This window comes from Onychostruthus taczanowskii, unplaced genomic scaffold (assembly GCF_017590055.1).
Source record: "Onychostruthus taczanowskii isolate IOZ18803 unplaced genomic scaffold, ASM1759005v1 scaffold29, whole genome shotgun sequence".
Taxonomy (NCBI): Eukaryota; Metazoa; Chordata; class Aves; order Passeriformes; family Passeridae; genus Onychostruthus; species Onychostruthus taczanowskii.
Window position 1 is genome coordinate 3,226,680 of NW_024500239.1, and position 11,567 is coordinate 3,238,246.

Here is an 11,567-nt window from a genome sequence, read left to right on the forward strand (position 1 = left end):
AGTTTGTTCTCATTCCGGGGAAGGAAATGAAATCTTTTAAGCGCCTGTTATCTAAGTGGTAAATTGGCTGCGAGTGCTCCTGAATCACACGTCGAGAGCGCTCTTCCTCCCTCTCTCTTTTTGTTGGCTGCACTCTATTTAATGTCAAAACGGTAAAGCATCTGTACTGAAGTGCTGAAATATTCATGGTGGATCAGCGATTCTCCGCACTGGCAGAGGAGCTGGAAAGCTAAAACGGTTCTTTAAAAGATCAAATTTTCCATGTGAATCAATTGCTCCGCGCACGGCGGAGGCGACGCCGCAGCAGAGCCCGGCCCTTGGGGGCCGACCCCCGCCCGGCCGCAGCTCGGGAAGGAGGGGAGGGGGAAGAGAGGGATGCTCCCGCCCTGCCGGGCCTGGCGGGCGGCCGAAGCCCCCGCTGCCGGCCCGGGAGGCGGCCGGGGCCCGTCGCTGCCCGCGGAGGCACGGCCGGCTGGGAGCGCAGCCAGCATCCCTCCTGAGCGCAGCGCGCCTCCCGGGCTCCGTCCTCAGTCCCGCGGCAGAGCTGCGCTGAGCCTCTCTTCCCCTCTCCCGGCAGCCTGTTGACAGTCCTTGGAATTACCAGGATCGGCTCCGAGGGGGAATTTGAAACATAGAAGTTGTTTGTTGCCCAATGCAAAACGCCACCACTTGTGTTACCTCTGAAACAGACAATTTATTGGAGTGAGCATACCCTTTAACATTTTTTTTTGTCAAGATAAATTTGTGCAGTAGGTGTAAACTTAGTAGAAGTGCTGTTTGTGAATTATATGCTAACAAGGAAATCAGGAGGAAAAACTCTCGAAAAGTCTTTACAACTAATGTCGGCATGCCTTAAATTAAATCTGAATTAAAATTTCCCGTTTGTAAACTTTCGGATGTAAACTTTTTAAGTAGGTCTACACTATAGTACGTGCTTTTTGGACATGGAATTAAATAACTTTCACGACATTGATCCCTTAAAGTCGCAGCCAGGAGAAAATGTTCAGAACAGCAATGAGCAAAGTCTTTCCGTTGAACTGAGCAAACTGAACTTTAAATCCTCGTTTATGTTGTTTGTTTAAAAAAAAAAAAAGGAAGAAAAAGTTTTATATTTAAATTTAAACTCTTGCAAGTCTCTTTTCAGTGTAGCTGACTCTTCAAGCGTTAGAAAGTCCTTCGCCCCTCGGCGGGCCTGTTAGGAACAAAACATTTTGCTTCCTGATTTGGGGAACGCCAGAAACTCTTTGTTTGAGTCATGGTGGGCCAGGTTTGAGAGCTGCCCCTTGAGCACATTGGCGCCGTTCCCCACCGCGCGTCCCAAGGCGCCCGTTTCCAGAATGGCTCCTTTGGTGGTAGCCCAGGAAACTGTTGTGTTGCTCAGGGCTTGGTTTAAAGTACTGTGCCTGAACAGGGGGTCGTGAAACACCCCGTCCACCCAGTTCCTGAGGTTGGTGACCGGCGAGTCCTGGTGCCTGTCCATGACGCTGACCGGGGCGGGAGCGGCGGCGGCGGCCGAGCCCCCCGGCCGTTTCAGCATGCAGGAGGGGTACTCGGCCTGGTTGAGGGAGGTGGCGGTGTGCGCCAGGGACCAAATCCTGGGCTTCGCCTCCAGCAGCTGCTGCCCCTGCTGGAAGCACATCTTGGACTCGCAGCCGCGCTGCCGAGCGCCCAGCGGGTCGGGGCCGCACTCCTCCGCCGCCGTCTTCAGGCAGCTCCGCGCCCGCTCTGCCGCCGCCTCCTCCTCCTCCTCCTCCTCCCCGGCGGCAGCCGGCGGCGGCATCTTGGCGGGGAGCTCGGCGGCCCGCGGCGGGTGGCTGCCGCCCGGGAGCGGGAGCGGGTGCGGGTGCGGATGCGGGAGCGGGTGCGGAAAGGGCCGCCTCAGCTCGCACTCCGAGCTCTCCGACTCGGCGGCGTCCAAGTCCTCCAGGTCGCTGAGCTCCAGTTCCTTCTCCTCCTTGCCCGTGGGTTCTGCGGGGCGGGGGCGGGGGAAGGGACAGCAAAAACAAGACACACGGTCACTGTCGGCGCCGCACTGCCCCGCGGCCGCCCCCACCAGCGAGGCCCGCGGCCGCCCCCACCAGCGAGGCCCGCCCCGGGGGCGAGCTGCCGGCCGAGCCCCCGCGGCCGCACCGCTAAGTGCCTGGTTTTAGCAGGGTACCCTCGGCTTTCCCGCTCTTCATCGCCTCTTCCTGCGAACCCTCCTCCTCCTCCTCCTCCTCTTCCTCATAGGGCCGCTTCTCGTCAGAGCACTTGTTCCGCGGGGGCCAGGTCATCTTGTTCTCCTTCTTGAGCCGCCGGCGGTCGTTGGCGAACCAGGTGGCGACCTGGGGGAGGGTCATCTTGGTCATGATGGCCAGCATGATCTTCTCGCCCTTGGTGGGGTAGGGGTTCTTGCGGTGCTCCTGCAGCCAGGCCTTCAACGTGCTGGTCGTCTCTCGGGTGGCGTTTTTCCTTCGCGTCCCGCCGTCCATCGTCCCGTACCTGCAGGCACAGGGGAGCCCCCGGGATGTGACAGCTTGCCCTCGCCCCCGCGCACCTGCCCGACGCGGGGTCCCAGAGCCCCGGCCCCGGCCGCTTGCCTGTGGCACCCCCAGGAAGGCAGCTGGACCTGAGAGGGGGGAGATGGATGAGGACAGCTCGGTTTTAAGAGGGATGAGGACAGCTCAGCTTTATGAGGGAGACCAGCCTAGAGAATTCAGGCCGAGGAAGGACAGCAAGAAGGAAGGGTTCAGCCAGCAGCAGCAGTGGGCAATGCAAATTTCTGCTCTGCCTTGGCAGTGGTGGTGGAAAGAGGGAAGGAATCGTCTGCTTTTATTTGTGGTAAAGTCAATGTCAACATTTCGGGCAGCAGGAAAATCCTAGCGGCTTGCAAACTCATAGAAATACCACTTTCCTCTCGTTTTTTATTAGTCCTCCCCAAACAAAAATCATCTGGGTGACCCCAGGGTGTAAGTGTTAATAGAAATATATTTCTTCTTACTCCTTTTATTAGTAATCTCCTTTACCCTTTTGTTCCTGAAATTGTAGGAACCTAACGCAGATGACACTGGGCTGCGACTGAATATTTAATGCACATCCTCCAGGAAAGGTCACTGGCGCCCAATGGGCCTCTGAGCTGGGAGCGGTGCGTAAGGGGGTTTGCGCTGGTCTAAAACTAATAAATATACACGGGATGCCCAAGCCTGACGCCGCGCAGGGAAAGATAATTACCACCTCGGTTAAGAGGGATTGCCCCCATCGCTACCGCCCGCCCGGGGGGCGGAGGACCCCGTGCCGGTGTGGGAAAGGGGAGGCGACACGGCTGGGGTCAGGAGATGCCGAGAGGCGAGGAGGCAGGCTGGCGGGGCTGGCGGGGCGGGGCGGGGATGGCGGGGAGGGGGTGGCGCGGGCGGAGGGCACCCAGGAGGGCTGGGGATGGCGCTTACCTGTCGTACTGGTACTGGCTGAGGCTGTGATCGTACGGGTAGTAGGCAGCCGCCGGGGCGATGCCCGCATGCGCAGAGCCGCTCCCGTCCTTGGCGTCCAAACTGTTCTGCAGGAGACGCCGCGGGCCGCCCTCAGCCCCGCCGCCGGGAGAGCCCGGCCCCCGCCCGGCCCCCGCCCGGCCCCCGCGGCTCCCCGCTCGGCTCCCGCCCGGCACCGCCGCCCGGCTCCCCGCCCCGCGCCCCGGAGCGGCGCGACCGACCTTCCCGGGGGCCCCTCGGCCGCGGCATCAATAGGGACACTAACTCGCGCTGTTACGGTGCAGGGGAAAAAAAAAAAAAAAAAAAAAAAAAAAAAAAAGGGAAAAAAAAAAAAAAAAGGAAAAGAAAGGCTGTGTGGGAAGACCGCATCATTTTTTTGCAAGCCTGGGTCTGGGTCGCTCTAAACTACCCGCCCGGACGGGCCCTCCGCGCTCGGCCGCCGGCTTGTCAGGCGCGACTTTTAATTGCGTTACCGTGAGGAGCGAGCGGCGGGCTGGAGCAGCTGCTGACCGCGGGGCTGGGCACGGCGGGGCGGAGGAGAAGCGCCCGGGGCTGCCCCCGCCCGGGGAGGGGGTCCCGCCGAGCGGCCTCCGCCCGCGGGGGCACGGGGGGAGAGCGGGGCCGGCGGGAGGGAGGGAGGGAGCGAGCATCCCCCGGGGCGGCTTACCAGGGAGTAGAAGGCGGGAGCCTCGGTACCGTAGGTCACGTAGTTTCCATAGCCCTGGGGCCCGGCGTAGGGCCCGCCGTAGACCCCCAGGGCGGCGGCGGAGTTGAGCTCGTGTCGGGCGGTGGCGAGCAGGCGGCTCTCGTACACCGGGCAGTACACGGGGGTCTGGGCGGAGGCGGCCGCCCCCGTCTCAGCCAGCGTCCGGCTGCTGGACTCGCAGCAGGTCGTCAGCGAGTTGGTGCTCATCAGGAACTGGAGGGAAAGAGAGCGACGCTGAGGGCGGGGTGGGGAGAACTTCCCAAAGTGTAACCAAGTTTGGGTTCGGTTGCTTTTAGATTGTGTGGGTTTGGTGGGTTTTTGCTTGGGTTTTGTGATTTTTTAAATTTTTTTTTATTTTTTTTTTCCCCAGATCAGGTCGTAGCTTTGGGATGTCGCCCGTCCTTCTGCCTCCCCTGCCCCCCTGCCGTATTTTATTTCAATCGTGATAGAAACGCTCTGGAGAAGGGCAGAGGTGCAAGTATTTTATCAGTTTTTTTAGAACGACTCCACAACAACAACAACCAAACGCCCCGTGACTGTGGATGTTTAATCCTCTATAATACATTCCTCAGGCCCTCTGCATTTAAAAGCTAACTTTTCCTGGGGTGTTTCCACAAGACTGGGGTTTACACCGTTTTCTCCTCTTGCAGCACAATGATTCCCATCTGCGTTTTTAAACCCTTTTTTTCGAAGTCATTCATGCATATTTATTTTGACTGCAGATTTGTAGCAGCCACGCACGCATCTGTTATTAACCTGCTGGTTTTGAATATCCCATTCTGTTTCTACGGGTCGGACCTCTGTACATCCATGTTTAATTGATAATCGTGAATTTAATCGTGAAAGAGAAAAAAAAGGGGGGGGTGCGGGTGGGGGTTGGGTATCTCTAGCTCCCCTTCTCACCTCTCTCATCCTTGTAATCATCTCCCACGAGTCTTTATCACCCCCAAACATCCTAAATCCCGCGTGTTTCATCCCATTTTAAAACTGATGCCCGACACAGAACTTGGGCATCTTGTAAAGCTGTGGAGCGAGCATCTGCTTTGCCGCCACAGCATGCGGGAGAGGATCGCTGCCGCCCTCATCCCGGACGGAAGGCATCGATAAAGACTGAAATTCAATCAATTAACGTTGGTAGGCAAAAAGTCTTACCTGGGGTGCAGAGGAGTAAGGGTAGCCAAACTGAGGATAGGACATGGTACAGAGGCTCCCAGTTATCTAGAAACAAGGCGAGGCGTCTGATCTGCACGCTACTGCAGCCTGGCTCTGCTCTGTTGTACCAATTGATTGGTAACCACAGGTCCCTAGATGCTTATAGGACGAAGCAGAAAACCACATTTAATTTATTTACATGAAAACTTAAACTTTTTTTTTTTCTTTTAAATATGTACGGCGATTTTAGCACCTTCCCCGCTACGGCTACGACACAGAAATAATTGTTACATGTAGGCTCCCAGGCTGGCAGACGTGACGGCAAAAATAAATACTTGGCACCCACAGAAAAACAAAAGGTGGGAAGAAGAAAAGTGACACAAATGCATCAGCTCACAAGCACTTTGTTTTAAAAGAGACGAGCCTCTGACGTCACGCAAAACCTACTCAAATTAACCTGCCTGTAAGTTTAACACTCATTTTCGGGAATCTTTCCCCTGGCATGGAAAATAGACTCTTCAGCATCGCCTTCAGCCTGCCTAACAGGAGAGAAAAGTTTGGGAAGCTCTTCGGTAGCGGCAACGCCTGCTTGCAACACATCTATTTCTGCAGGCAAGGGAAGGAAATGAATGTTTTTAATCTGAAGGATCAATGTTGTATTAGCTATTTTCCCCACCCTCCTTAGTCATTGAAAGGCTAGTAAGCACTTTTAATTAGAAATTAATTAATGAGCAGCTGCTTCTTCCCACCCCACAGTAATAATTAGTCTCAATTACAAACAAGACATATGAAGGGACACACGACTGAGTCTTCATTTAAGATTTAATCAACAGTTAAAATTAGCGCTAACGCTGACAATAAAGCACATGATAAGCAATCCTCCTTTTCTTTTCGGCTTTTATTCCAGGCGTGTGATTACAGGTAGAAAACCCTACAAGCGTCTTCCGGGGAATGATGGAAAAGATGCGACTTTCCACGTTAAAAAGACTTTGATCCCATCTCTAACTTCCAACACCCGCTTCTACCCGACCCATCCCACCGCTGCCATCAGCCTCCCTACCCTCTGGGGGTCTGGGACCCCCCCACACACGAGCAGGCAGCAATCCCCCCCTGCTGCACGCTCGGAGGGGACGGGCCGTGGGGGGAAGATGCTGGCAGCCCCAGCACCTCTCCCCCGGCGGCCGGTGCCGAGGCAGGGCAAGCAGGCAGCCCCCGGCTGGACGGAGGAAGCGGAGGAGTCAGCTCCGAGGCTGAAGCTGGGCTGCTGGTGCAGTCGAACGCTGCTCCATGGTGTGCAGACTTGCTCAGAGAGATTCCTGGGTTCAGACATGTGAATAGCCCCAGGGTCACACTCTAATTAATGATGATATTCTCTTCTTCTCCCCAGCTGGAAGACTGCCTCCCAGAAACGAATCTGCCCACACTGACAGCTCGATTGAGGGTGATTGATGACTATCTGGAGACCACAGTACACATAATATAATATCTGCTGCGTAATTGCTTTAATTTACAGATGAAAATACTAGTCCTCAGATCGAGTTAGACTACAACGAGAGGCGTTTTATGGCGCTTTAGAGTGTTTGCAAATAAAAGATATCAGATACAGTACATGCAAATTATCCTGACAGCTCAGTATCTGTAGCCGGGAGAAACGTATAAAGAAAGGGAATCAAATGACATAAATAATCGGTTTGGAATTCTGTATTGATTTTTGGATGGGAAGAAAGAGCTTTTTCTTTCCTCACCTGAAATGTTAATTCTTTTTTATTTCTGAGAATATTAATAACTTTGCCATTGGGTTTCTTTTACAGAAGGGCTCCTCTATTCCTCCTCCTGCACTATACCCCCGTGCTACCAAGGTATAATAATACTTTTAGCCACTCTTTACCAGCAGCTTCCTTCTGTGCGGAGTGCTGACGGACTATTGCATTGTTTGGGAAGAAAAGACACCCAGTGTTTACACAATGGTCTGCATGCAGTGTTCCGTGCTGCTCCCTCTGCCTCCTGTGCCCATTGCGCTGGGGGATGTTTGTTTAAGCTCCGGAATAAAACTCACCGGTGCTAGGGAAGAAAATAGTTGCACTTATCTCAAGAGCGGCTCGGTGTAAAGCACTATAATTAGCTGGGAGTGCTGGAGAACTGCCTGAAGAAGTCCTCCCAGTTTTCCAGGCTACAGTTTGGGAAATGTTCTGGAGTTGTGGGTTGTTTGGTGTTCTTAGTTTTTATTTATTTTTTTTTTTCCACTGCAGATGTCAACTCCGCAGTGGCCCACAGTGCACTACAGGTTTTGATATTTAGATGAGTCTATTAAACATTAAAATACAAGGAGAAATTCAATATTTATAGTCCTTGTCTATTTATATATCACAGTTGTCTTTCACTGCGCCATGCGAATACTCTGGTGCCCATTTTTGCGCTGAACTTTCCTGTATTAATCATGATAATTATTTGTCATTTTTCTTTGCAGCCTGCCTGCTCTATTACTTTGCCCCTGATCAGCTTTGTGTCAGTTCCAATCTGTATTCCCTAGAAAGCAGTCATTAAAAAACCCCCACCAAAATAAACAAACAAACAGAAAGAAAAAGGGACAAAAAAAAAAAAACTTAATAACCTTAAATACTGAAAGCTGACATTACGTCCTCCCCCACTGCTGATGTCTTCTTTCACTTACAGTCTACAAATAATGGCCCTTTGTTGATAAGAAACTCAACACAATTATATTTCATCTTGAATTTTTGGTGCCAGAGCACAAACATGCATTAAGCCCCACAATGATTTAAAATAACCTTTGTGGTTCTTGCACATAAACAAGGTAACACTGTTCAAATCCAAGCAAAGACGCTTAATGCTGTGGGCTATATCCTTAAGCATTTGGAAAATGCAAGTCTTTGCTGTGCAATAAAAATTGATCCTCGTCAAAGCCCCTTTCCTGTACAATGCAGTTAACAGCTTTTGAGAAAGAAACACACACAGCTTTCTCCAAAGTTTGAGCAGTGAAACCCATCACGATCAATAGGAAACGCTGGAGAGTTCCCTTCTGGTCAGAACCAGCCTGCACACTCAGGCAAGAAGGTATTTCCCATCCCAAGCCCATCCAGGTCTCTCTCCCAGGGTTATGAGCTTTTCCTCTGAGTACCTGGAGCCAATGCTCATACAAGTTTTATTGTAAAAACATGGAATGAGAATGAAAGAGTGTGATGCTGCAACAGGCCACAGCAGGTAAAACAGAACCTCTTCAGGACTCAGACTTTGATGGACGTCTTCAGGGACATGATCTAGAGGCAGTTAATGCAGCTACACTTACTATCTGCATTTTCATCGCCTTCTCTTTTGGAGGGGTTATTGCCACTCCTGGAAATATTTCAGCAACGGAATTTGCTTATGGGCTAAACAGACTTTAGCGAGCTCTTTCAGTCGAGTTTGCTTTGTTTTCATGTTACAGACTTAAAGCAACATTGACACCATCTGATAAATGCTGATAAAAGACCTATGTGTTGCCCACTTGGAATCTGACATGGAACCGTGGGCAGCCTACAACATTTTTAAGTAGGTTAGCTCCCCTAAACTTGCTATTGGCAGTAAATATGATTGTTTTTTTTTTTTTCCCTGAGCCAATTTGAGGTGTAACTGCACCTCCTGCGCTCTGAATCAAGGGACAGCAAGACTATGCTTCCGACCTGCACAAACCCTTGCCATGGCTTGGGATTGGCAGAGCCATGATGACCAACAGAACAGTTGCATAAGAAGGCACTGCTAATTAATTTACTCAGTTTACAACTACATGTAAAATCAGTTTGTTCAAAGCTATCCATCTGAATGCTTTCATTTTGTAAGTCTTCAATCCTCTTGGCAAACAATCTAGATTAAAGCAGAAAGGCCTCACATGCTCATTCTTTGTATTTATTAACTTTTCACACTTAAGAACTAGAGCCAGCTTTCTCATTCTCTCTTTCTCTCTTACATGCACACCTACACACACACACACACACACGCACACACACACACACACCACAAACACAAAACTTTTCAGTGAGAGAAGTAAGTGCTGCGACCTGGGCAGCTGCTTTATGGCTATAGATGGACCCTAAAACAAGTCCACATTTACCTGCTCGGTGCACAGCATTGCAACTATGCCTTCACTAGCAAAGCAAAGATTGTATAAGGCTTCCATTCTCAGCTCCTGTACCCCCAGTGCTGCAGATCCACAGGCATTTAGACACCACCACCTTGGAGCTCTCTGGCAGCCAACAGCTTCAACTTACTTCCCTGTGAAGGTAAAACTTTCCTGCTTGCAAGGTCAAATTCTGTTTTTTAAAGTTCGCCTTAAAATCCAGAAAGTTTGACTCAGTACCTTACCTTAGTGCTCGCAGAATACCATATCCACACCCCCTTCCCAAGAAATAACACACGTATGTTAAAATACATTTACCCTCTGTCCTAGGTAAAGATTGCACAAAGCCAAATGATTCATCACGGATAGTTTCTCTTCCCTCCAGCAGTTCGGTTTCAGCTGCCTTGCTGCTAAAGCAGGCTCCGAAGGAGAAGGGGGGCGGGGGGGGGAGGGGGGGTAAGCCCCACCGCTCCCCTCCACCCCCCGCTTCCATAGAGACACAAACACACACACACACACACACACACACACACACACACACACTCACCACCACCAAAGGAAGAAATTTTTTACCTGCGATCACGCCAGACTTCGGCTAAAACCTGGTAGCGATGGCTGTGCCATGGCAGGGCTTCTCTCCTCTGGTGCGCGCTGGCTGGCGTGGCAGGGAGCTGCGGGGAGCTAAGGCAGACATGTCTCAGTGCGCGCTACCTGCGCGGCGCGGCACGGAGCCTTCGGTCCCCAGGCGCCACAGCCACTTCACTAACCCCCTGCACCAGAGTGACGCTCAAGTGAATAGTTCCACTGATCACACTCTTTCCTACTGATTAACACTTTCCAACACGACCAGGCATTCCACTTCCAACTTTTCCCGTTTTAAAACAGAAGCAGCCAGCGCCGCTTGCTTCCGCGGGTTATAAACGCCGTCTGGGGCGTGGGGGACACCATAATTAATAGCAGGTTAGTAAAATTAGTGCTGCCACTCCAATTGTTGTCCTTGTTGCCAACAATAATTGCATTGATTCTGGAAGGACACGAATGTCCTCCATTTAACCTAATGATCTGCGGGTTGCACACGCTGTACGGCAGCCGTGGCGGTGATTAACTGCGCGCACCTCCAAACTATCATTTATCTCCGCGAGTCACGACTGAAAGGCGCTAAACTTACAGGCAACTCTCCCTGCCTCTCTCGCCGTCTTTGTTTCCCTCCCGCTGCAGGAGGCGGGCTGGGACGTCGGCGTAGCCCTGCGCACAGGAGACGGGCACCTGTACCTGTCCCCGCGGCCGCCTCGGCTTTATTCATAGCCCGGGGGCAGCGCGGCGGAGCCGGGCGCCGCGGAGCTGCCGGGGACTGCCTGGGCCAGCGCCCCCGGCCGCGGGGAGGGGGCAAGGGGGGCGGCGCGGCAGCGCCCGGCACCGGGGACCCGCTCCCTGCAGCGCCCCCGAGGCGGGCTGCGCCGTGGCTGCCCGCCCTGGGCGCAGCCCCACGGAGGCTGCCCGGGCACCGGGGGCTTCCTCCGGGCGGAGCTGGGGGGCAGCCGAGCGGGGAGCGGGGACAGGTGCCGGCGGCAGCCGAAAGCGGGTCGGGGCAGGAGCGCTTGTTCCCGCTTGTCCTCTCCGTCCTCCTGCGCCCGTCCCTGCGTCCGGCCGTCCGTCCCGCCCGGCCTCAGCCGCAGGCTGCCGCCGCCACCGCCGCTCTCTCCTGAGGAGAAGTTACACGGGCCCGAGGCTGGGCGAACGGGCGGCGAGCTCCCAGTCCGAAATGCCTTTCCCGGTGCGCAGCCTCCCTCCACCCTCGGTCAGTCCCGGGCGCCCAGGGCTGCTTCGGGTTCCGGGCCGGTGTCCGGGACCGCGCAGCGCCCGGGATCCCCGCGGGAGCCTGTGCATGACAAGTTCCACAGCGCGCTCGGTACTTTCTTTTCTTAATTGTTTGTTCAGCAGGAAAAGGGACAAATCGGGATTGACAGAAGGGGGAGGAGGGATCAATATCATTCCTGTTTAAAGGCGTGAGCCTGGGCAGACGTCTCAATAAGACAGAGGAGGAGAAAAAGAGAGTATTATATCCTACCTAATTAAGCGAAGACAAAGAGGTGTGGGGAGAAAGGTTCAGCAGAGGTGGGGTGGCAATAGGAAT

At 53.3% G+C, this 11,567-nt stretch overlaps 1 protein-coding gene across 4 annotated transcripts; it reads right to left on the minus strand.

The window, feature by feature from the left end:
* Positions 1-674: 674 nt before the first annotated feature.
* On the minus strand, positions 675-10,761 carry IRX4 (iroquois homeobox 4). Of its 4 annotated transcripts, none has more exons than XM_041408183.1 (7): positions 10,602-10,761; positions 10,007-10,114; positions 5,323-5,388; positions 4,132-4,383; positions 3,426-3,532; positions 2,159-2,481; positions 675-1,968 (listed from the first exon to the last, which is right to left on the minus strand). In XM_041408183.1, the coding sequence occupies exons 3-7, from the start codon at positions 5,365-5,367 to the stop codon at positions 1,196-1,198; spliced, it is 1,500 nt and encodes a 499-aa protein (XP_041264117.1). In that variant the 5' UTR covers positions 5,368-5,388; positions 10,007-10,114; positions 10,602-10,761; the 3' UTR covers positions 675-1,195. The 4 variants fall into 4 exon arrangements, with proteins under 4 accessions (XP_041264117.1, XP_041264114.1, XP_041264115.1 ...); XM_041408180.1 differs by having other exon boundaries at positions 5,323-5,481; XM_041408181.1 differs by lacking the exons at positions 10,007-10,114; positions 10,602-10,761 and adding an exon at positions 9,752-9,815 and having other exon boundaries at positions 5,323-5,481.
* Between the last annotated feature and the right edge of the window lie 806 nt (positions 10,762-11,567).

Bases quoted from the DNA above. Each gene is read 5' to 3' on its own strand.
- IRX4 (XM_041408183.1), bottom strand. From the start codon at position 5,367: ATGTCCTATCCTCAGTTTGGCTACCCTTACTCCTCTGCACCCCAG. The intron at 4,384-5,322 runs GTAAGACTTTTT...CTTTCCCTCCAG, and splicing joins CTTACTCCTCTGCACCCCAG to TTCCTGATGAGCACCAACTC. The intron at 1,969-2,158 runs GTACCCTGCTAA...CCCGCCCCGCAG, and splicing joins GAAGAGCGGGAAAGCCGAGG to AACCCACGGGCAAGGAGGAG.